This window comes from Pleurodeles waltl, chromosome 2_2 (genome assembly GCF_031143425.1).
Source record: "Pleurodeles waltl isolate 20211129_DDA chromosome 2_2, aPleWal1.hap1.20221129, whole genome shotgun sequence".
In the NCBI taxonomy this organism is placed as follows: domain Eukaryota; kingdom Metazoa; phylum Chordata; class Amphibia; order Caudata; family Salamandridae; genus Pleurodeles; species Pleurodeles waltl.
The window spans coordinates 199294062-199318733 of NC_090439.1; the positions used below are offsets into that span (position 1 = coordinate 199294062).

General features: G+C 47.9%; 1 protein-coding gene across 2 annotated transcripts in view; it reads right to left on the bottom strand.

Moving 5' to 3' along the window:
- ERP44 (endoplasmic reticulum protein 44) overlaps nucleotides 1-24672 on the bottom strand; it is a 1253443-nt gene that overhangs the window by 463807 nt on the left and 764964 nt on the right. The window contains exon 8 of one of the 2 annotated variants that reach the window (XM_069219627.1): nucleotides 20538-20654. The exons of the other annotated variant lie outside the window; for it this stretch is intronic. Coding sequence (XP_069075728.1) covers nucleotides 20538-20654 — 117 coding nt within the window. The remainder of the gene's footprint in view (nucleotides 1-20537; nucleotides 20655-24672) is intronic. 2 annotated transcript variants of the gene reach the window in all.

Genomic DNA, 24672 nt, shown 5'->3' on the forward strand with positions numbered 1-24672 from the left:
TAGCCTTCATCCTCCTACAGGGGGTCACTTCACAAATATTGAAGGCATTTGCACAAAATTCCCCTTCAAAGGATGAAAAAATGAAGATGAACATGCTGCAGACAAATTTAAAACATCACATGAAGGCAGACAATTTGAAAGACTGCTGCAACAACCTCACATAATCAGTCAACAAAATATCTGAAGTGTTTTGAAATCCAAATAGCAGGAGTCAGGTTGAAAAACAGGGAAGAATGTACAGGATAGAGAAAGAAACTCATGCAAGGAAGAACACAGACCACCAATCACATGCCTCCTTAGATTACTACCTCCTGCACGCAGCCCAAACATCTTTCAGCTTCCTCAATCAAGAGTCCTTCAAGTAGCATGACCCTAAGAGCCAGCACCCTTTGCTCAGAATTTCCATCATACAAAAAAAATCTTGAGAGGAATGTGGTTGAGGAAAGCATATGTGCCTTGTTCTCAGTAACCACTCATTGCATGGCATTGAATTAAAGTGTTGTCACAAATTCTGTGCACCATGTCCTTGTTGAGGATACAAGGCCTTTCCTTCCTCTCTGTGTTGAACTTAGACCTCGTTCAAGGTGGAGCTTATTGCCCCTAAAGACTTTCTGCTAGAACATCGCTGTTGCCTCCTTCTGTAAAAGTTTAAGATCCACCACAATTGCTTTCACCCCAGAAATATTGGACCCAGGGCCATCGTAAAATGACTTAACTCTCTTAAGGCCCAAGTACGCAGCAACACATTGGGGTCACTCACAAAACCCTGATTACAGCAGGTCTGGCAATGTTAACCAACTGCTTCACTCTTTCAAACGTCTTTAGTCAAGTAATCACACTGTTCCTATAGTAGTTCATATTTCTACTGGTGAACAAACTTGGGATATTCATAACAATGCTGTTGATTACAAGTCCTGTACATGCCTCTGTGTGCTTTTAGGAGGCTGGCCTGGCTTATAGTGGGTACCTTGTGGTACTTACACCTTGTGCCAGGTCCAGTTATCCCTTATTAGTAGAACAGAGGTGTTCTAGCAGCTTAGGCTGATAGAGGTAGCTATAGCAGAGCAGCTTAGGCTGAACTAGGAGACATGCAAAGCTCCTACTATACCACTTATATCATATAGCACTATATCACAAGAAAATACAATACTCAGAGTTACTAAAAATAAAGGTACTTTATTTTAGTGACAATATGACAAAAGTATCTCAGAGGATACCCTCACTTAGGAGGTAAATAGTATACACAAATTATATGTACACAAACCCAAAACAGGTAAGTAACAGTAAGAAAGGTAGTGCAAACAATGTAGAATCACAATAGAATGCAATAGTTAGAAATAGGCCTAGGGCCAACACAAACCATATACTCCAAAAGTGGAATGCGAATCACAAATGGACCCCAGGCCTATGGTAGGTTGTAGAGGGTCGCTGGGACTGTAAGAAAACAGTCAGGGTGTCCAAGATCACCCAACCCCAAGACCCTGAAAAGTAGGAGTAAAGTTACCCTACTACCCCAGAAAGACAGTATAGTCGAGATAGGGGATTCTGCAAGAACAACAACTGCCAGCAAAACACTGAAGACGGATTACAGGACCTGAGAACCTGTAAAGGAAGGGGACCAAATCCAAGAGTCACGAAAGTATCCAAGGGGGGCAGGAGCCCACTAAACCCCGAATGAAGGTGCAAAAGGGCTGCCTCAGGGTGGAAGAAGCCGAAGATTCTGCAACAATGAAAGGTGCCTGGAACTTCTCCTTTGGTCAGAAGATGTCCTACGGCATGCTGGAGGATGCAGAGTTGTTTCCACGCAGAAAGACCGCAAACAAGCCTGGCTAGCTGCAAGAGTCGCGGTTGAGGATTTTGGGTGCTGCTGGGGACCAGGATGTCGCCCCTTGGAGGAGGAGACAGATGGGGCGCTCAGCAACTCAGAGAGCTCCCGCAGAAGCAGGCAGCACCTGCAGAAGTACCGGAAGATCTGAGGACAGCGGTTGGTTCAGAGTCACAAAGGAGGGTCCCATGACGTCGGAGTCCAACTCAGCGAGTTGGGCAATGCAGGACGGAGTGCTGGGGACCCAGGCTAGGCTGTGCACAAAGAAATCCTTGGAAAAGTGCACAGAAGCCGGAGCAGCTGCAGATCACGCAGTACACAGGATTACTGTCTGGCGTGGGAAGGCAAGGACTTACCTCCACCAAATTTGGACAGAAGGGCCACTGGACTGTGGGAGACACTTGGACCCAGCTCCTGTGTGCCAGGGACCACGCTCGTCAGGATGAGAGGGGACCCAGAGGACCAGTGATGCAGTCTTTTGGTGCCTGCGTTGGCAGGGCGAAGATTCAGTCGACCCACTGGAGATTTCTTCTTGGCTTCCAGTGGAGGGTGAAGGCAGACAGCCCTCAGAGCATGCACCACCAGGAAACAGTCGAGAAAGCCGGCAGGCTACAATGTTGCTGGTAGTCTTCTTGCTACTTTGTTGCGGTTTTGCAGGTGTCCTAGAGCAGTCAGCGGTCAATCCTTGGCAGACGTTGAAGAGGGAAGTGCAGAGGAACTCTGGTGAGCTCTTGCATTCGTTATCTGAGGAATAGCCCAGAGGAGAGACCCTAAATAGCCCCAAAAGGAGGACTGGCTACTGAGAAAGGTACGCACCTATCAGAGGGGGTCTCTGACGTCACCTGCTGGCACTGGCCACTCAGAGCTGTCCATTGTGCCCCAACACCTCTGAATCCAAGATGGCAGAGGTCTGGGACACACTGGAGGAGCTCTGGGCACCTCCTGTGGGAGGTGCTTGTCAGGGGAGTGGTCACTCCCCTTTCCTTTGTCCAGTTTCGCGCCAGAGCAGGGCTGGGGGATCCCTGAACCGGTGTAGACTGGCTTATGCAGAGAGGGCACCATCTGTGCCCATCACAGTATTTCCAGAGGCTGGGGGAGGCTACTCCTCCACAGCCCTTCACACATATTTCCAAAGGGAGAGGGTGTAACACCTTCTCTCAGAGGAAATCCTTTGTTCTGCCTTCCTGGGACCAGGCTGCCCAGGCCCCAGGGGGGCAGAAACCTGTCCGAGGGGTTGGCAGCTGCAGTGGAGACCCCGGAACGGCAGTTTGCAGTACCCGGGTTCTCTGCTAGAGACCCGGGGATGCATGGAATTGTGTCCCCCCAATACCAGAATGGCACTGGGGTGACAATTTCATGATCCTAGACATGTTACATGGCCATGTTCAGAGTTACCACTGTGACGCTACATATAGGTAGTGACCTATATGAAGAGCACACTTGTAATGGTGTCCCCGCACTCACAAAGTCTGGGGAATTTGCCCTGAACAATGTGGGGACACCTTGGCTAGTGCCAGGGTGCCCACACACTAAGTAACTTGGCACCTAACCTTCACCAAGTGAGGGTTAGACATATAGGTGACTTATAAGTTACTTATGTGCAGTGAAAAATGGCTGTGAAATAACGTGGACGTTATTTCACTCAGTCTGCAGTGGCAGTCCTGTGTAAGAATTGTCTGAGCTCCCTATGGGAGGCAAAAGAAATGCTGCAGCCCATAGGGATCTCCTGGAACCCCAATACCCTGGGTACCTAGGTACCATTTACAAGGGAATTATAAGGGTGTTCCAGTGTGCCAATGAGAATTGGTCAAATTAGTCACTAGCCTGCAGTGACAATTTTAAAAGCAGAGAGAGCATGAACACTGAGGTTCTGGTTAGCAGAGCCTCAGTGATACAGTTAGGCACCACACAGGGCATACATTATGAGCACTGGGGTCCTATCTAGGAGGATCCCAGTAACACATAGGCAAAAACAAACATACATACAGTGAAAATGGGGGTAACATCCCAGGCAAGATGGTAATTTCCTGCAGTGCTCCACTTTAGTTTTTAATTTCTCAAGCGCACCCTACATTTGTTGAAAAAAATCCAGCCTACGTCTATGGTTTCACAAATCCTTCAACAACTTACACAGGATGAACAATTTCTGTGTCATTGTGGCCAGTTGTGGGTTACTTAAACCTTCATCGGCCCAAAGGTACCTCCTACCCTACAAAGAACAGTGATGTAATGCCTCTTCTTCTTGTTCTCTTTATTTTCACACCCTTGATATCATTTGTGGGACTGCAGGTAGCAGCAAAACACTGTCTACAAAGAACTGAGAGGAGACTGTAGGGATTCTGCACAAAGTCACCCAGTATGCAGTCAAGGTAAAAAAGCTGGAGTATCAAGGGGTTCCTTTGCATAGCGCAACATCCACAAGTCGTACCAAGCCCAACTCCTCAGGTCTGCCTGTCTCCACACTCAACTGCAATCTCAAGGCAAATCGAAAACAGTACCTGTACGCTGTTGAGCACTGCACAGGTTCCCATAAGAGATACTGCTGCCTACAACCCTTGGATGTTGTAGGGATGACTCCATCACTCCGCTGGGTTTGCCTTAAGATGGCAGAGTGTGGGCTGCCTGTGATAAATCTTCCAACTTGATCTCTAGGTCTGTGATGAGGAATAGGGGTGCCATGCTCACTTCTGATTTTACAGCCAGGTACTGTCTGCAGCACACCAACTGCTGGCCCCGGAGAAGAGGAATCAGATCCTGCACACCGCGGTCACAGACTGACACTTCTGTACTTTTAAGCACCACCCATGGTCTCTTGGAAGAACAAGCGCTAGAACTCCAAGAGCATTCCCTTGCAAGAAGGGCTAGACCTGCTTCTCCTAGATTTGACTTTTGACTGAAAGCTTCATTTCACAATCTAGTTGGCAAATTTAATTATGAGGTTACCAGTGAATGTGGCACCTTTTGGGATTTTTTTTAATTTTTTTTTTAATTTTCAAGAAAGGAAATAAAAGTAAAGTCAACAAACACAAGTATATTTCAATATGTCAGAATTCACAAGTTAAAAATCAGGTACAAAGCCATAACTACAAACTGTTATTTGAATTGTATTCGTGGTCATACATGTTATAGTAATTAATTACAATGTTGAGACTTCGTCCGTTTTACTACGTTTTTGGGCTGTAAGTGCATATTTTCTTCACTGGAATTCTAAGGTAATATAGTTTAATGTACCCCAACATTAAATCACTTTCAATGTATAGTTCAAAGGGTTATGTCCTTGGTCTACTTTGTGAGTCATTTTTAATTACTCTTTTTATTCATTTTCAACAAAAACATAACAGAAAACACCACAAGCTAATCTTGTGAAATCATCGCATAATCAGCAGCATAATGGAGCACAATGCATGGGAACACATAACACTGATAGGCGGCAACCAGTAAAAAGACAAAGGCAGATGATCATGGACAATATGAGTCTAAACATACTCCATGGGTCTGCTTGCCTCACCCATACATACCAGATACAACGGAACTTAAGGAGCCCCTTGACTTTTAAACCAGTTTCTCTAAAGCTGCGCAGAGGTCCATTCCATGTATTCATTCCCGTGTGGCTATGTCTAGTGAGCTAGCTCCTATGTAAATTGTTGCTAAGAATGTGCAAGTGGCACCCATGCCCCCACAGCCCCCAGAGTCGATTACTCCTAATAGGATAATTTTGGGCTTTTAACCCAGCACCCAGCCCATATGTCTGTTCATCAAAGTCACATATGTGGGTGCCCCAGGACACAATCATACTACGTTAAAATGTGCCCAGAGAGAAGCCACAGCGCAGACACCCGCAGGTCTCTGGCTCTGCCCATTCGCCAAAAACTTTCTTGGAAATAATAAATTAAGTGAAGATATTTATTGTAATATGTGCAGTTTCATGGATATGGTGAGCAGCCTTGGGGCCATCTGTGCTTCCACCCAGTCTTCGTCATTCAATGTGCCAACATCCTCCTCCCATGTAGATCTTAGAGCCACCAGATGATTGGGTGCATTTGTGACCAAGGTTTGGCAGAGCCTGGAAATCATCCCCCCCACCAACACCAACCACAACCCCCACCCAGGTCATTCACCAGCTTGCATTCCAGTTGGTTAAGTTGGGTAGGGCAACCAGTCGGTCCTTACAATATTCTATGGCATTCCACAGCTGTAGGTAGCAGTAAAACTGGGAGGGATGAAAGCCAAAGTCTTCTGTCAGTTCCTGAATGGAACGCATGTGGCCATCCCTCCAGATATCGCCCAAAGTGGAGATGCTGATCAGGTCCCAAGGTCTAAATCCGGACAACTGTGCCATCTCCGACATCCACAACAGATGCCATAGTGGCGAAGCCATCGTAAGAGCACCATGGCATCTCATACGGTAGAGAACTGAGTAACAGCAGCTGAGCGGGTCAGAGTTACAAGCGGTAGAGACTGCGGGTGCCCCCAGCTGTATAGCAGGGAAAGCAGACTGTGGGGCTGTGGAAGCACAATTTTCAGCCTATGGGCTGGATCGCCTCTGTCTGCGCGGAATTAATCATCTATCGTGATTAGCTGCGAGGCACAGGAGTACAGGCTGACATCGGCCCGGCCCAACCCTCCTTCAAATGGAGAGCGAAGGCCCTTGATAAATTAGACCCGCGGGGTCATTCAGCCCATCAAAAAGAGTTTGTGTGTGCCTGGAGCTTGCTAAAAAATGATGGTGGGATCTCAAACGGCTAATGCTGGAGCACATTTTCAAAGCAGGGGAGGACTACCATTTTAAACAGGGTTCCTTGTCCCGCTATTGAGATAGAAAGCCAGGACCATTCTGCCATGTACCGTCCATTCGCACCACCAATGAAAGGATACTGAGGGCTCTGTATCTCTGCTGGGTCACAGTGAAAGTCACACTCCGGTATCTAAACCAGTCACCTGCTATCCTCAACCTGGGATCCACCCAGTCTTGTGACGCCCGTCGGTAGACGGGTGTGGATTTGGTCCAATTGAATTGCAACCCCGAAGACTAGGCATATATCCAGAATCTCAACAAGTCTCAGGAGGGTGTAGTGGGGCTCTTGGATGAAGAGAAGCATGTCTGTGTACATTGAGACCATGTTCTCCTCCCCCAGTAGAAGCCACGGACCCCATTGTTAATTCCAAAGAGTTCCACAAGTGGCTCCATAACTAGCACGAACAGCAGAGTTGAGAGGGGACACCCCCGACCGGAGACCCTCCCTCAATTTGAAAGTAGGCAAAAAGGGCTCCATTAACCAGCACCTGGGCCCAGAGTATGGTAACAAAACCCATCTGCAAAAGCAGGGACCGAGCCCGATCTTACGGAGGACCACAAACACACAGGGCCAGTGAACCATATTGAAGACCTGCTCAATGTCGAAGACAGTGGCGGGTGCACCGGTGGGGCATAAAGTCATTTTGGACTGTGTGCACTATCTAGCAGACTACAGCTGACAAACAACAGAATTTTGACTTCTAAGTTAATTAGTGATATGGGCCGATATGATCCCCAGTCCTCCAGTGGCTTGCCCGTCTTAACTCCCATTTCATATCCCCTTCCAGTGGAATGGAGTTCGCAAAGTCTGGCTATGTCTACCAATTTATACCAGAGTTCTAACCGCGCCCCCTGTGAGAAAGTAGCCTCTTTCTAGCCTTGTTACCCCCACTTTTGGCCTGTTTGTGAGTGTATGTCAGGGTGTTTTCACTGTCTCACTGGTATCCTGCTAGCCAGGGCCCAGTGCTCATAGTGAAAACCCTATGTTTACAGTATGTTTGTTATGTGTCACTGGGACCCTGCTAGTCAGGACCCCAGTGCTCATAAGTTTGTGACCTATAGGTATGTGTTCCCTGTGTGATGCCTAACTGTCTCACTGAGGCTCTGCTAACCAGAACCTCAGTGGTTATGCTCTCTCTTTACAAATTGTCACTAACAGGCTCGTGACCAATTTTACCAATTTACATTGGCATACTGAAACACCCTTATAATTCCCTAGTATATGGTACTGAGGTACCCAGGGTATTGGGGTTCCAGGAGATCCCTATGGGCTGCAGCATCTCTTTTGCCACCCATAGGGAGCTCTGACAAATCTTACACAGGCCTGCCACTGCAGCCTGAGTGAAATAACGTCCACGTTATTTCACAGCCATTTTACACTGCATTAAAGTAACTTATAAGTCACCTATATGTCTAACCTTTACCTGGTAAAGGTTGAGTGCTAAGTTACTTAGTGTGTGGGCACCCTGGCACTAGCCAAGGTGCCCCCACATTGTTCAGGGCCAATTCCCTGGAATTTGTGAGTGCGGGGACACCATTACACGCGTGCACTACATATAGGTCACTACCTATATGTAGCTTCACAATGGTAACTCCGAATATGGCCATGTAACATGTCTATGATCATGGAATTGCCCCCTCTATACCATCCTGGCATAGTTGGCACAATCCCATGATCCCACAGGTCTGTAGCTCAGACCTGGGTACTGCCAAACTGCCTTTTCAGGGGTTTCACTGCAGCTGCTGCCAACCCCTCAGACAGGTTTCTGCCCTCCTGGGGTCCAGCCAGGCTTGGCCCATGATGGCAGAACAAAGGACTTCCTCAGAGAGAGGGTGTTACACCCTCTCCCTTTGGAAAAAGGTGTTCAGGCAGGGGAGGAGTAGCCTCCCCCAGCCTCTGGAAATGCTTTCATGGGCACACATGGTGCCCATTTCTGCATAAGCCAGTCTACACCGGTTCAGGGACCCCTCAGCCCTGAACTGAAACTGGACAAAGGAAAGGGGAGTGACCACTCCCCTGACCTGCACCTCCCCTGGGAGGTGCTCAGAGCTCCTCCAGTGTGCTCCAGACCTCTGCCATCTTGGAAACAGAGGTGCTGCTGGCACACTGGACTGCTCTGAGTGGCCAGGGCCAGCAGGTGACGTCAGAGACTCCTTCTGATAGGCTCCTTCAGGTGTTGCTAGCCTATCTTCTCTCCTAAGTAGCCAAACCCTCTTTTCTGGCTATTTAGGGTCTCTGCTTTGGGGATTTCCTTAGATAACGAATGCAAGAGCTCATCCGAGTTCCTCTGCATCTCTCTCTTCACCTTCTGCCAAGGAATCGACTGCTGACCGCGCTGGAAGCCTGCAAAACTGCAACAAAGTAGCAAAGACGACTACTGCAACTCTGTAACGCTGATCCTGCCGCCTTCTCGACTGCTTTCCTGGTGGTGCATGCTGTGGGGGTAGTCTGCCTCCTCTCTGCACTAGAAGCTCCGAAGAAATCTCCCGTGGGTCGACGGAATCGTCCCCCTGCAACCGCAGGCACCAAAGAACTGCATCACCGGTCCCCTGGGTCTCCTCTCAGCACGACGAGAGAGGTCCCTTGAATCCAGCAACTCTGTCCAAGTGACTCCCACAGTCCAGTGACTCTTCAGTCCAAGTTTGGCGGAGGTAAGTCCTTGCCTCCCCACGCCAGACTGCATTGCTGGGAACCGCGACTTTTGCAGCTACTCCGGCCTCCGTGCACTTCCGGCGGAAATCCTTTGTGCACAGTCCAGCCTGGGTCCACGGCACTCTAAGTTGTCCTCCGGCGGCATGGGACTCCTTTGTGCAACTTCGGGTGAGCACCGTTTCACTCCACTTCGTAGTGCATGTTCCGGCACTTCTGCGGGTGCTGCCTGCTTCTGAGAGGGCTCCTTGTCTTGCTCGACGCCCCCTCTGTCCCCAGACGCAATTGGCGACATACTGGCCACAGTAGCATCCAAAAACCCTAACCGCACGATTTGTAGCTAGCAAGGCTTGTTGGCGGTCTTTCTTCAGGAAAACACTTCTGCACGACTCTCCACGGCGTGAGAGATCCGTCCTCCAAAGGGGAAGTTCCTAGCCCTTGTCGTTCCTGCAGAATCTTCAGCTTCTAATGTCCAGTAGCAGCTTCTTTGCACCCACAGCTGGCATTTCCTGGGCATCTGCCCATCTCTGACTTGCTTGTGACTTTTGGACTTGGTCCCCTTGTTCCACAGGTACCACAGGTACCCTCGTTTGGAAATCCATTGTTGTTGCATTGCTGATTTGTGTCTTTCCTGCAGAATTCCCCTATCACGACTTCTATGTCCTTTGGGGAACTTTAGTGCACTTTGCACCCACTTTTCAGGGTCTTGGGGTGGGCTATTTTTCTAACCCTAACTGTTTTCTTACAGTCCCAGCGACCCTCTACAAGGTCACATAAGTTTGGGGTCCATTCGTGGTTCGCATTCCACTTTTGGAGTATATGGTTTGTGTTGCCCCTATCCCTATGTGTCCCCATTGCATCCTATTGTAACTATACATTGTTTGCACTGTTTTCTAATACTATTACTGCATATTTTGGTATTGTGTACATATAACTTGTGTATATTTGCTATCCTCATACTGAGGGTACTCACTGAGATACTTTTGGCATATTGTCATAAAAATAAAGTACCTTTATTTTTAGTATATCTGTGTGTTGTGTTTTCTTATGATATTGTGCATATGACACTAGTGGTACTGTAGGAGCTTCACTCGTCTCCTAGTTAGGCCTAAGCTGCTCTGCTAAGCTACCATTATCTATCAGCCTAAGCTGCTAGACACCCTATACACTAATAAGGGATAACTGGGCCTGGTGCAAGGTGTAAGTACCCCTTGGTACTCACTACAAGCCAGTCCAGCTTCCTACATTGGTTGTGCAGTGGTGGGATAAGTGCTCTGTAACTACTTACCACTTTTGTCATTGTACTTTTCATAAGAGAAAAATATACAAAACAAGTTCAGTGTATGTACACCTAACCAAAAAGTTTTGCATTTCTTTTCTCACTTCTTTTCTAAAGTGCTGAAAAGTACTTCTAAACTTTCTAAAAAGTTCTTAAAAAGTTAAAAAGTTTTTTTCTGTCTTTCTAAAAGTTCAGAAACTTTTTTTCCTTTTTCTATCACTTAAACACTTTCTAAAAATGTCTGGCACAGGCCAAACTGTTGATCTGTCCAAACTTGCTTATGATCACCTTAGCTGGAAAGGAGCAAGGAGTCTCTGCATATAAAGAGGTTTAAGTGTAAGGAAGAATCCTCCTAGAGAACTGTTAGTGAATATGCTTGTTGAACAGGATAAGGCCACAGCTGGCACTCCTGTTGAAAAGTTAGCTGATGGTTCCCACTCTGACTCTGGGGCTCCCCTAGCTAAAGAAGTGGGAGGGAAACTTCCAAGCCTGCCCCCTAGCAGACAACCTAGCATAGTTGGAACTGATGTTGAGTCACATCATACAGATAGTGTGGTCTCACATCACAGTAAGAGTATTACTTCTCATCATAGTAGAAGTGCTGTTTCTGTGAGCCAAGCTGTTAGGGTGCCTTCTGTTAGAGACAGGTCTCCTTCTGTCCTTTGTCATCATACTTCTGTTTCTAGACATGTCCCTCCCACCCACCCTGATGACAGATTGTTAGAAAGGGAGCTCAATAGATTGAGAGTGGAACAAACCAGACTGAAGCTCAAGAAGCAACAGCTGGATTTGGATAGACAGTCCTTAGAAGTAGAGAAAGAAAGACAGAAGTTGGGTTTAGAAACCCATGGTGGCAGCAGCAGTATTCCCAATAGTCATCCTGCAAAAGAGCATGATTCTAGGAATCTGCACAAGATAGTTCCCCCTTATAAGGAGGGGGATGACATTAACAAGTGGTTTGCTGCACTTGAGAGGGCCTGTGTTGTACAGGATGTCCCTCAAAGGCAGTGAGCTGCTATCCTATGGCTATCATTTAGTGGAAAGGGTAGGGATAGGCTCCTTACTGTGAAAGAAAGTGAAGCCAATGATTACAAAGTTCTTTAGAATGCACTCCTGGATGGTTATGGCTTAACCACTGAACAGTACAGGATGAAGTTCAGAGAGACCAAAAACGAGTCTTCACAAGACTGGGTTGATTTTGTTGACCATTCAGTGAAGGCCTTGGAGGGGTGGTTACATGGCAGTAAAGTTACTGATTATGAAAGCCTGTATAACATAATCCTGAGAGAGCATATACTTAATTGTGTGTCTGATTTGTTGCACCAGTATCTAGTGGACTCAGATCTGACCTCTCCCCAAGAATTGGGAAAGAAGGCAGACAAATGGGTCAGAACAAGAGTGAACAGAAAAGTTCATACAGGTGGTGACAAGGATGGCAAGAAGAAATATGGTGAAAAATCTCAAGATAAGCATGGGGATAAGGTTAAAACCAAAGATCCCACTTCAAATCTTAAACACTCTTCAGAGGGTGGGGATAAAACAAATTCTTCCTCTTCTTCTCAACCTGCACACATTAAAAAGCCTTGGTGCTTTGTGTGTAAAAACAGAGGCCATAGGCCAGGGGATAAGTCCTGTCCAGGTAAACCCCCTGAGCCTACCACCACTAATACAGCAAGCTCTAGTGCCCCTAGCAGTAGTGGTACTAGTGGTGGGACTGCTGGCAACAGTCAAGTTAAGGGTGTAGTTGGGTTCACTTATGGGTCCATCATAGAAACTGGGGTAGTCAGTCCCAAGACAGTTTCTGTCACACCTAGTGGCATTGGCCTTGCCACACTGGCTGCTTGTCCCCTTACAATGGATAAGTACAGGCAGACAGTTTCAATAAATGGTGTTGAGGCCTTGGCCTACAGGGACACAGGTGCCAGTATCACTTTGGTGACTGAAAACCTAGTGCATCCTGAACAACACATCATTGGACAACAGTATAAGATTATTGATGTCCATAACTCCACTAAGTTTCTTCCCTTAGCTATAATTCAGTTTAGTTGGGGTGGAGTTACTGGCCCTAAGCAGGTGGTGGTATCACCTAGCTTCCCTGTAGACTGTCTCTTAGGTAATGACCTAGAGGCCTCAGGTTGGGCTGATGTAGAGTTTCATGCCCATGCAGCCATGCTGGGCATCCCTGAGGAATTGTTCCCTCTCATTTCTACTGAAATGAAAAAGCAAAGGAGAGAAGGCCTGAAAACTCAGGATCCCTCTCCATCAACAGGTAAAAAGGGTATCACAGTATCCCCTAACCACCCTACCATTCAGGATACCATTCCTGTGGTGGGAGAAACCTCTCCTGGGGTAGCACCTGTTCCAAGGGAATCATCAGCTAGCAAAGCTGGACTCCCTGAGGTAGAAGTACCTCTCTGTGGAATAACTAACATTGGTGAGAAAAAGAGCACAATTTTAGTTAACATGGAGCATCCCTCCAACCCTCCCAGATAAACTTTAGTGCAGAAACCCTGCACTGCCTCACAACACTTAGGACAGCATCCATGCCCTAGTGTGGAGCTCATAGGACAGCATCCCTGCCCTGCTCCAACTAAAGAGAAACAGCATCCCTGTTCTCTCTTCCAGCCATATCGACAAAGTTTTTGCCCAGCTATGGCTTTTCTGAGACAGCATCCCTGTCTGGCATTTCCATCACTACAAATAGGTTCAGTGGACAATTCCCAATGCTCTAAACTAAAACTTACTGATAGAAACTCTGAAAATACATCTTCACATTGTTGCTTAGCTAAAAAACTTCAAACAGGGTGGTTTACATCCCCACAGGGAAGTAACCATATAGTGGATGATAAAGGGAGTAACCAGTCTATTGCAGAGCTACTCTCTACTTATCACCACTTAGACAATAAAGTCTCAACTGGCCAAGGTTAGCCTTATTGTCCTTCGTTTGGGGGGGGGGGGGGGTGGGGGGGGGGGGGAAGTTTGTGTGAGAAAGTAGCCTCTTTCTAGCCTTGTTACCCCCACATTTGGCCTGTTTGTGAGTGTATGTCAGGGTGTTTTCACTGTCTCACTGGTATCCTGCTAGCCAGGGCCCAGTGCTCATAGTGAAAACCCTATGTTTACAGTATGTTTGTTATGTGTCACTGGGACCCTGCTAGTCAGGACCCCAGTGCTCATAAGTTTGTGACCTATAGGTATGTGTTCCCTGTGTGATGCCGAACTGTCTCACTGAGGATCTGCTAACCAGAACCTCAGTGGTTATGCTCTCTCTTTACAAATTGTCACTAACAGGCTAGTGACCAATTTTACCAATTTACATTGGCATACAGGAACACCCTTATAATTCCCTAGTATATGGTACTGAGGAACCCCAATACCCTGGGTACCAGGAGATCCCTATGGGCTGCAGCATTTCTTTTGCCACCCATAGGGAGCTCTGACAATTCTTACACAGGCCTGCCACTGCAGCCTGAGTGAAATAACGTCCACGTTATTTCACAGCCATTTTACACTGCACATAAGTAACTTATAAGTCACCTATATGTCTAACCTTTACCTGGTAAAGGTTGGGTGCTAAGTTACTTAGTGTGTAGGCACCCTGGCACTAGCCAAGGTGCCCCCACATTGTTCAGGGACAATTCCCCGGACTTTGTGAGTGCGGGGACACCATTACACGCGTGCACTACATATAGGTCACTACCTATATGTAGCTTCACAATGGTAACTCCGAATATGGCCATGTAACATGTCTATGATCATGGAATTGCCCCCTCTATACTATCCTGGCATAGTTGGCACAATCCCATGATCCCACAGGTCTGTAGCTCAGACCTGGGTACTGCCAAACTGCCTTTTCAGGGGTTTCACTGCAGCTGCTGCCAACCCCTCAGACAGGTTTCTGCCCTCCTGGGGTCCAGCCAGGCTTGGCCCAGGATGGCAGAACAAAGGACTTCCTCAGAGAGAGGGTGTTACACCCTCTCCCTTTGGAAAAAGGTGTTCAGGCAGGGGAGGAGTAGCCTCCCCCAGCCTCTGGAAATGCTTTCATGGGCACACATGGTGCCCATTTCTGCATAAGCCAGTCTACACCGGTTCAGGGACCCCTCAGCCCTGCTCTGGCACGAAACTGGACAAAGGAAAGGGGAGTGACTACTCCCCTGACCTGCACCTCCCCTGGGAGGTGCTCAGAGCTCCTCCAGTGTGCTCCAGACCTCTGCCATCTTGGAAACAGAGGTGCTGCTGGCACACTGGACTGCTCTGAGTGGCCAGGGCCAGCAGGTGACGTCAGAGACTCCTTCTGATAGGCTCCTTCAGGTGTTGCTAGCCTAACTTCTCTCCTAAGTAGCCAAACCCTCTTTTCTGGCTATTTAGGGTCTCTGCTTTGGGGATTTCCTTAGATAACGAATGCAAGAGCTCATCCGAGTTCCTCTGCATCTCTCTTCACCTTCTGCCAAGGAATCGACTGCTGACCGCGCTGGAAGCCTGCAAAACTGCAACAAAGTAGCAAAGACGACTACTGCAACTCTGTAACGCTGATCCTGCCGCCTTCTCGACTGCTTTCCTGGTGGTGCATGCTGTGGGGGTAGTCTGCCTCCTCTCTGCACTAGAAGCTCCGAAGAAATCTCCCGTGGGTCGACGGAATCGTCCCCCTGCAAACGCAGGCACCAAAGAACTGCATCACCGGTCCCCTGGGTCTCCTCTCTGCACGACGAGCGAGGTCCCTTGAATCCAGCAACTCTGTCCAAGTGACTCCCACAGTCCAGTGACTCTTCAGTCCAAGTTTGGTGGAGGTAAGTCCTTGCCTCCCCACGCCAGACTGCATTGCTCGGAACCGCGACTTTTGCAGCTACTCCGGCCTCCGTGCACTTCTGGCAGAAATCCTTTATGCACAGTCCAGCCTGGGTCCACGGCACTCTAAACTGCATTGCACGACCTTCTAAGTTGTCCTCCGGCGGCGTGGGACTCCTTTGTGCAACTTCGGGTGAGCACCGTTTCACTCCACTTCGTAGTGCCTGTTCCGGCACTTCTGCGGGTGCTGCCTGCTTCTGAGAGGGCTCCTTGTCTTGCTCGACGCCCCCTCTGTCCCCAGACGCAATTGGCGACATCCTGGTCCCTCCTGGGCCACAGCAGCATCCAAAAACCCTAACCGCACGATTTGTAGCTAGCAAGGCTTGTTGGCGGTCTTTCTTCAGGAAAACACTTCTGCACGACTCTCCACGGCATGAGGGATCAGTCCTCCAAAGGGGAAGTTCCTAGCACTTGTCGTTCCTGCAGAATCTTCAGCTTCTACTGTCCAGTAGCAGCTTCTTTGCACCCACAGCTGGCATTCCCTGGGCATCTTCCCATCTCCGACTTGCTTGTGACTTTTGGACTTGGTCCCCTTGTTCCACAGGTACCCTCGTTTGGAAATCCATCGTTGTTGCATTGCTGATTTGTGTCTTTCCTGCAGAATTCCCCTATCACGACTTCTATGTCCTTTGGGGAACTTTAGTGCACTTTGCACCAACTTTTCAGGGTCTTGGGGTGGGCTATTTTTCTAACCCTAACTGTTTTCTTACAGTCCCAGCGACCCTCTACAAGGTCACATAAGTTTGGGGTCCATTCGTGGTTCGCATTCCACTTTTGGGGTATATGGTTTGTGTTGCCCCTATCCCTATGTGTCCCCATTGCATCCTATTGTAACTATACATTGTTTGCACTGTTTTCTAATACTATTACTGCATATTTTGGTATTGTGTACATATATCTTGTGTATATTTGCTATCCTCATACTGAGGGTACTCACTGAGATACTTTTGGCATATTGTCATAAAAATAAAGTACCTTTATTTTTAGTATATCTGTGTATTGTGTTTTCTTATGATATTGTGCATATGACACTAGTGGTACTGTAGGAGCTTCACTCGTCTCCTAGTTCAGCCTAAGCTGCTCTGCTAAGCTACCATTATCTATCAGCCTAAGCTGCTAGACACCCTATACACTAATAAGGGATAACTGGGCCTGGTGCAAGGTGTAAGTACCCCTTGGTACTCACTACAAGCCAGTTCAGCCTCCTACACCCCCCTCTCCAAAATCCAAGCGCTCACAGCCTTGCGACAGAACACTTGTGACTCCACAGCGGAGAAGGCTCAGTCTCTGAGGACGGACTTAAATGCTTCCCAGAGTAGCGCTGATGAAGCCACTGAGCCTTTGTTAAGGTAGAAGTATTCCGCTTATTTCTTCTACCAAGTCTGCATCCTGCAGCCACTGCGCATTCAGTCGCTGTGGTCCTCTCCCCTCCCGGTCATCCATATCCAATGACAGTAGCACCGGCGCATGGTCCGAGAGGGCTCTGGGGAGAATGCATGACTGAGTGGTCAGGCTCAGGTCTGTGAATGTAAAAAGGAAAAAAATCAAGGCGTGAGGATGTGCTGTGTGGGGGAAAATAATAGGTGTAGTGTCTTTCGTGGGGAAATAGTCAGACGTTCACCAATCCCAAAGCATCCACTCAGGACCTTAGCCTAGTCGTTCGCCCCACCCACCTCCCCATCCACAAATTTGTGTTTACCTCAGGGTCCATCAAGGCACTGAAGTCCCCACCCAGCAATATGAACCCACGGGTGGCCGCTGTCACGTGCCCCACCACTGTCTCCAGGGTCATCCCCAACAGCTGAGGAGGCACGTACGCGCTACCTAGAGTCCACGCCTGTCCACCCATTATGCTGTGTAATATACCATAGCTCCCTGCCTGATCATGGTGCACTGAAGCAACCAACAGCCGGAAGGTGCTGTGTAGTAAAATGGCCATCCCTGCCCCAGATCGTCTTGTGTAACCCAAATGGAAGACAAATGATTAACCATAGCGGCCGAAGAAGGGGCATCGCGTCCCCAGCAGGTGTGTTTCCTGGAGAAGGACCATCATAGGGGTGTGCCTCCTCACATACAACAATACCGCCCCACTTTTGATTTTGTCATTAAGACTATTAACATTCCAAGTCATGATGCTATGATCCCTTGAAAGGCCAGTCAGGGCGGGAGGTGACTAGCAAATTGAGAATTGTGTGTATGCCTACGCCAGAAATGGGACGAAATGAAATGTGCCCCTAAGCTTGTTTAACTGGAATTGAATGTGTAAACGCCCCACTGTGGGGCTAAGGGTGGTGCATCAGGCAGCCACCAATTCTCACTTCCCTTCCACCTCCCTACACTTTCCCATTTGAAGCATCTGTCACCCTAGTACAAGAACCATTTAACAACCCTAGCAAACACAAACAACTGCAGACAGTTGTGCCCCACAGAGGACAGAGCTAGATACATAGTCACTTGTTACCACCCTGATCTTCTTTCCTGTCTGGAGAGCCATCCTCAGAGCTCAGAAGCTGCCCATGCGGGCTGTACAGCATAGCGTCCTCGAATCTATGGCAGCCTCTACCTCATTTGTGCCTCCTGGGCAGTGGCTTCCAGTTTGTTGATGCTCTCTCTCACGGCCGGCCGGGGTCGAAGACGCCACCCCCCCTTCTGTACCCAAAAGTGGTCTTTCCCCAACCCAGACGCTCTCCGGTGTGTCAAAGAATAAAGTTTTGTGGTTGCAGATGACCTTGAGGTGAGCTGAGAACTGCAACATGTATAAAATTTGCATGGCGTGGAGCTTCTCCTTAACTGCCTGAAAAGTGTGCCATTGTTGCTGTACTTTTGCGGTGTATTCAGGGAGCATGATTCGGTGCCCTTCACAAAGCAATTCTACCCTCTTACAGATCTCTCGAAGGATCGTGTCTCTATCAATGAGATTGAGAAGCAAGGTGATGATCGGCCTTGGAGGGGGCCTCAGGCGGCAGCTGCTGCGTCAGAGCCCTGTGTGCCCTCTCCACCATGTAACAAGCTGACAGGGCATCCTGAGGGACCCAGGTGCAGATTCAGTCAGAGACAAAGGCCATAGGCAGGGGCCTGCAGCGCCTTCTGGGACTCCACAATACAGCCCTCTGTCTCTTCCGCACTAGATTCCTGGTGGCTCGCACACTGGTGGAGGGACGTCAATTCAGTTTGGAGGGATGTGGTGGTGTACTCCACTACTAGGAGCTGGCTCTTGGTTTCCGTCACCCTCTCCACTGTTTTGCAGAGGTCCTGTTGTAGTAGGGAGAGGCCTACACTCAACTCTCCTATCTTAGTTTTGAGGAATGAGCAGGAGTCCTGTTTCACCTGTAGTACTGCATCTGTGGGCTCTGAGGAGGGAGGACCTGACAGTGGAGGCTCGTCATCTCAATTCCTCTTGTCAGAATCAGGCTTACTGCATTTATCGATCCTCCCCTGAACCAGGGCTGCAGCCTTGCCCATAGTTCGACAGTGAGCCTCCAAGTTAGGTGATAGTAAACCTCCAGTGCCCCAAGACTAACCTCCTACAAGTGGCTCGATGCCCCAGATCCCTGCCCTCCCTACTTTCCATCAACCAGCCAGACAGTCAGGTGCCGTGCCTCCACCTAGACTCCACACTGGCGTCAGGGATCAAACGTCTACGGTGCAGTCTCCAGGTGTGGCCTTCACAGGTGCCCCCAACATAGATCACATACAGCCATCCAAGGCACCACTGCCATCACTGTATGTGGAGGGTGTGGTAGGGGAGAAAGCTCCACCAACGTATTGGAAGGCCCCCAACATACGAGACCGCAGGGCTCAGCCAATGAACATATAGTCTCTCCCTTCCTTGCAGATGATAAGCGCGCACCAGCAATCAGTCCTGTGACAAAGCTCCGCATCGTGGACTGTGTGGTTGACAAAGTCCCCCCCAACCACCTGGTGACTGCTGGCAGCCCATGTGGCGCTCTGGCCCCTGCCTGTCCCACACACTGCAACCTGGCACCTCCACCGCAGCAGCATACGTAGTAATCACTCAGTTCACAGTGCAGCTGAAGGAGACTAGCCAGAGGGTGCAAAAATACTGCACAGGCACCACAAATCACTAGTCTATGCACCTACACCACTGCTTGAGCCTCCACTGCCCCCCGCACCCCCCCACCCCCCCCACTCGGTCAACAGCCTCATGCTCCGGGTCCACCTCCTGCCACAGAACAGCTCATCTTGGTCCAGGGAGGTTTCTCAAGAGGCCTGATTCGGGCCTCACAGTCCTGCATGTCTTGCAACGGCTGCTACCAAAACACAGCAATGTCAGGGCATGTCAATGGCAAGTCAAAAATTCTCTGTGCACATGCTTGAAAACATGATATCTGGGGCGCACTTCAGAGTTTGTTCTATTCAATAATAGAAGAGTATAGTACATTTGAGTCAATAATATGTGGTGAAGTAACTTTTGCCTATTGTTCACATATATCAGTTGCTATTGTGCACAACAATAGTACCATATCTCTTCTGTGTTCTCTACCCCTAATGTACCCCATACTCAGCAAACAGTGTGCAAATTCGATACCCATTTTTTTGTATTCATACATCTCACCATACGGGTTATAGGGCTGAAAAGGGGGAGTTATAACAGGAAGGTGGAAAATATTGTTTTGGCAGCCAAACTTTACCTAAAATAGGCAAGGGTGCATAGAGCTGAAATTTGAATTGGTGTAAAGTCGGGAATGTTCCCCATTGGAAAAGATGACCGCGCCGAGTTAAACCTCTGCTATTTCATCTCTTTCTGAGGCCAAGCCACTTCATTCTCTAAGAAAAATGCTGAACAGCTTTACGGAAAAGCAACCTTTGAAACCAAGAGGATCCAGGTGCAATCCTCTAATCCCAGTTTGGTATAAATTCATTCAACTGTTTTGGCTGTATGCGTAAATACTGAGTTCATATCACTGTTTGAACTGGAAATGTAACTTTTGCTTAATCCACTCTCAGTAATCTGACACCAATATGAAGTACATGTACAGACTTGTGCAGGTTATTATCTGTTAAAAAAACCTTTGAAATTAGCATTTAGCAAAAATACGCAGTCACTGCTGCTAATACAATCTCTTTTGGATTAAAGCAGAATTTGAATGGTAAAATAGACAAACATATCCTGCTTCAGTCCTACCTCTCCATTTTCAAATGTTATCTCCCGAACAAGAGGAACACATTTATCTTGTGTCCAAGCATAGGTCAAGTCAAAATTGGTTAGTGAACCCAAGTAGACCATATCTGGAGCGTTTTCCTAAAAGTAAAAAAAAAAAAAAAAAAAAAAAAAATGCCAATAAGAGTTTGTCTTACAGTTTAATCACACTACATCAACATTTCACAAAATCTTGACAAATTAAAACAGACATATATTTCTTGCATTTCTGTATTGTCCTAAATGAGTCGCAGTCATAAATGCATGGGGGTTTAAAGGATTGCTGGTATTACAATCTGGGTACTATGAATACGTAGTTCTACTATGCAAGTATATTTTAGCGGTTTTGACAGCACACCTGATGCAAAACACTTTAAATATCCCAATAACTTATTAGGGAATTAACTAGTCATCAAAATTCTCTATCATTCACTAACTTAAACAAATCTGTATTTGAAGCCCAAAAGCTAATTATCTCTTTGCCAGAAGGAATTAAATTTAATTAACAAGTTACCTAACTTTGATAACGCTCTTTCTGGTAGGGGCTATCTAGCCACAGATTACTCACCTTTTGAATATTCCCCCGGTGTCTGACTGGATCTGGAAACTATTCATCAGTACTTTTGCACCAGTAGGTGGCACAGTGAAGCTTCAGACTAAGAAGTTCTTCTCCAAAAATGATGCATGGAGCCTGTATAGGCATCACTCCCGGACAATAAGAACATTTGCTTTCAAGGCTGTCTGGGACCCCAAACGCAGAGACCAAATAGCACATTGGTTGTGACAGTGTGCACATTCCTAGACTTGGGATTTTATTAATGGGTAGAATCCAAACAAAGAACAGGGAGCATGGGAGGGTCGGTGAGCAATCTGCAGCTAGACAGCGTTTCTACCAGAAAGACTACTACAGAAGGCAAGTAACTTGTTCTTCACATAACAGACTTCTAGTAAAAGATTTCTCACCTTTTGAAGCATTGCTTGAAGCAGTACCAATATGGAGGTGATATGAGGATGGAGCCACACCAGAAGGTCCTGCAGGACCGAGAAGGTATAATGTTCCCCCAGTGAATCTGACTGTCCAGTCAATAGTGCTTTGTGACTGTATGGAGGGATGCCCACGTAGCTGCCTGGCAAATGTCCAGGACAGTGTTAGCGGCTTTGGCTGTGGTAGAATGAGCATGCAGTCTTTCTGAAGGAGATGGTTCGCTTCTCAACAGCGTTGCCTGTCTTCACTCCAGAGAATCCCCACAAACAGCAGATCATCCAACTGGTGGTCTCTGGTATGATCTATGTATAAGCTCAGCTCTGTCTTGAGGTCCAAGCGGTGGAGTTTCTTCTCCTCCTTAGAGGGATAAGGTGGAGCACAGAATGTGGCAAAGTGATGTTCTTGCTAACTTAGAACGGTATCACAACTTTAGGCAAGAAAAATGCCTGAGTATGCAAGACCAGGTTGTCCAAGAAAAAGGTGGTATACAGCAGGTTGACAGCCTGAAGATCACTCACAGACTGCACCAATGTTATGATGATGAATAACACTTGTGAGGGTGAGAAGCGATAAGGAGTGGCTGTGAAGTGGCTCAAAGGGAGTGTACATCAGAAACATGAGGACCAAGTTAGGATCCCACTGTGGTATAACAAAGAAGAAAGAGGAAACAAATTCAGAATCTTTCAAAAAGCGCATAACCACAAGTCAAACAGCAAAAATAATGAAACAGCTTAAAGGTATCCTTTAGATGTGCCCTAAGCAAAGCCTTACTGTGCCTGGGACAACACAAATAAAACGTCAGATAACTTAACCTGAAGGTGTCCTATCTGCTGAATAGTGCACCAACACACAAATTTCAGCCAACAACAGGTGTATACAGTTTTGCTCGAGGAAGGTCTGTCAAGATGACATCAACCATCTCTGGAGGAAAGTCTATAATGTTCAGCTGTTGCCCCCACAATCTCCAAGCATTAGGGTGAAGACTGCAAAGGCCTGGGTGCAAAACCCACCCTTCCCCTGATGGTGTGAGAGCATATCCTTCCAAAAGGGGCAGCCTGATAGGAGAACAGACACTCAAGCCTAAGTGTTCTGCGTGCCACGGTCTGTCCTCATTCAGTGGCAACTAGAGTGACTTGAGCCAGGTTGGTCCTGATATTCTTGACAACTCGGGTCCAGAGTGGTACTGGCAGAACTTGTCTCCGAGTATGAGACATCTTGGGAATTCGAACGCACAGAAGTGCTAATATTGCATGTTCTTGGCAGTGGCGAACAGATTGAGCCAATGTGCTCCCTATTCACAGAAGAGACCCTGCCCCACCTCCAGATGTAACTGCTACTTGTAATCCGCTAGGCATCGATGACAGCTTGTCTGTCCTGCAATGCAAAGACCTACCAGGTAGTTCACCACCAGGAAAGGTTTTTGTGGTGCAGTCATTTCCAGAGATGCAGGGCCTTCTGGCACAGGGTCCATGACGCCGGCCTGCCCTGTTTATTGCAGTACCGTATGGCGATGGTATTGTCCGTGAGCACCTGCACAGAGCTTGCCGTCAATGGATGGATTGAACTGAACTGAACAGTGTCCAGAATGGCTCTGATGTAGGGGAGTTTCTTGAAAGGAGCCATGTGTGAGTTTGCCATGTTGACAGCAAACCCCAAAGATGACAGGAGATTCGCCTTAGCCTGGAGGTGGATGACGACAGCCTGGGGCAAGACCACCTTCAACATCCAGTAAGGAAAGGGAAGACTGGGCAATCAAAATAAGATGAGCCTGTTTGTTGTTGATCTTCAGAACTCAAGATTGGACTGGCGGTTGTGGGAGAGAATATGGGTGACCCTTGTTCCATTCAAGCTGAAATGGGTCTCCAAAAGGGTGCTCTTGTGGACAGTGGTCAATAGAATTGACCACGCTTCTCCTAACTGGTTGAATATACCCTGAACTGCCTTGAGATGTAGATATAACCAGTGATCTGTCAGAAAACATTTGCTCAGTTTGTCCACCCTGGCATTCAGGGACCCTGCTAGGTGGTTGGTAACCAGGAAGATGTTCCGGTGGTCCAGCCACCTCCACAGGTTCAAAGCCTTCCAGCATAGGGCCCAAGACCTCACTCCACCTTGCTCGCTGCAGCACCACATGGCGGTAGTGCTGTTCATGAGAATATGCAGCAGACTTCCCCTGTCTGACAGCAGAAGAGCCTTCAGGGCAAATAGATAGACTGTTGCTTCAGTAGGTTGATTTGAAGCTTGCCCCCTAGTGGAGAGCACAAGCCTCTGATCGCAACCTTCCCAAATGACTACCCCCCAGCCCAGTAGCGATGTGTCCATCACCACGGTCAGCTCTGTGTGGAGAAGGAAGTGTGTCCTGCCACAGGACAAACTGTGATCTTTCAGCCACAACTGCAGATCTTGACAGTCTCCTCTGACGCCTAGATGGTGTTGGGAATGGCAGCCTTGATAGTGGACCACAGGGACTTCAGTTTCCTCTGCACGTCTCATGTGCCACTTGCCATAGCTGAGGATGCATGAGGCTAACAGGCTAAGAAGTCTCAGAGCGACCCTTACCAGGATCCAGCATTGAGCCAGAAATATCAGGATAATAGTTTGAACGTCCTGGACTTGTGGAGTGGAGGTTAAACCTTGAACTTCACTGTTTCCAGGATCATCCCAATGAATAAAAGCCTCTGTGATGGTATTAGGTGGGGCTACATTTTGCTTATGGTAAACCCCAATGATATTATGAGTTTCGCCATCATCCGGAAGTGGCCCACGACTAACCATGGGGCTACATTTTGCTTATGGTAAACCCCAATGATATTATGAGTTTCGCCATCATCCGGAAGTGGCCCACGACTAACCATGGAAGCCTGCCTTCAGCAGCCAGTCATTAAGTACAGGAATACAGGAGTTACTGTCCTCTACAAAAGTGATTGCTGTCCATTTTCAAACACCTAAGGGGCACTGCTGATGCCGAATGGGAGCACAGCAAGTTGAAAATGCTCCTGGCCAGCCTTGAACCGTTGGTATTGTAGGACAGCAGCATGGGTATATGACAGTACATGACCTTCAAGCCCAAGGATACCGTCCAGTATCCTGGGTCGAAATACACCTAAATGCCAAATGTTAAATGTCAGCAATAGA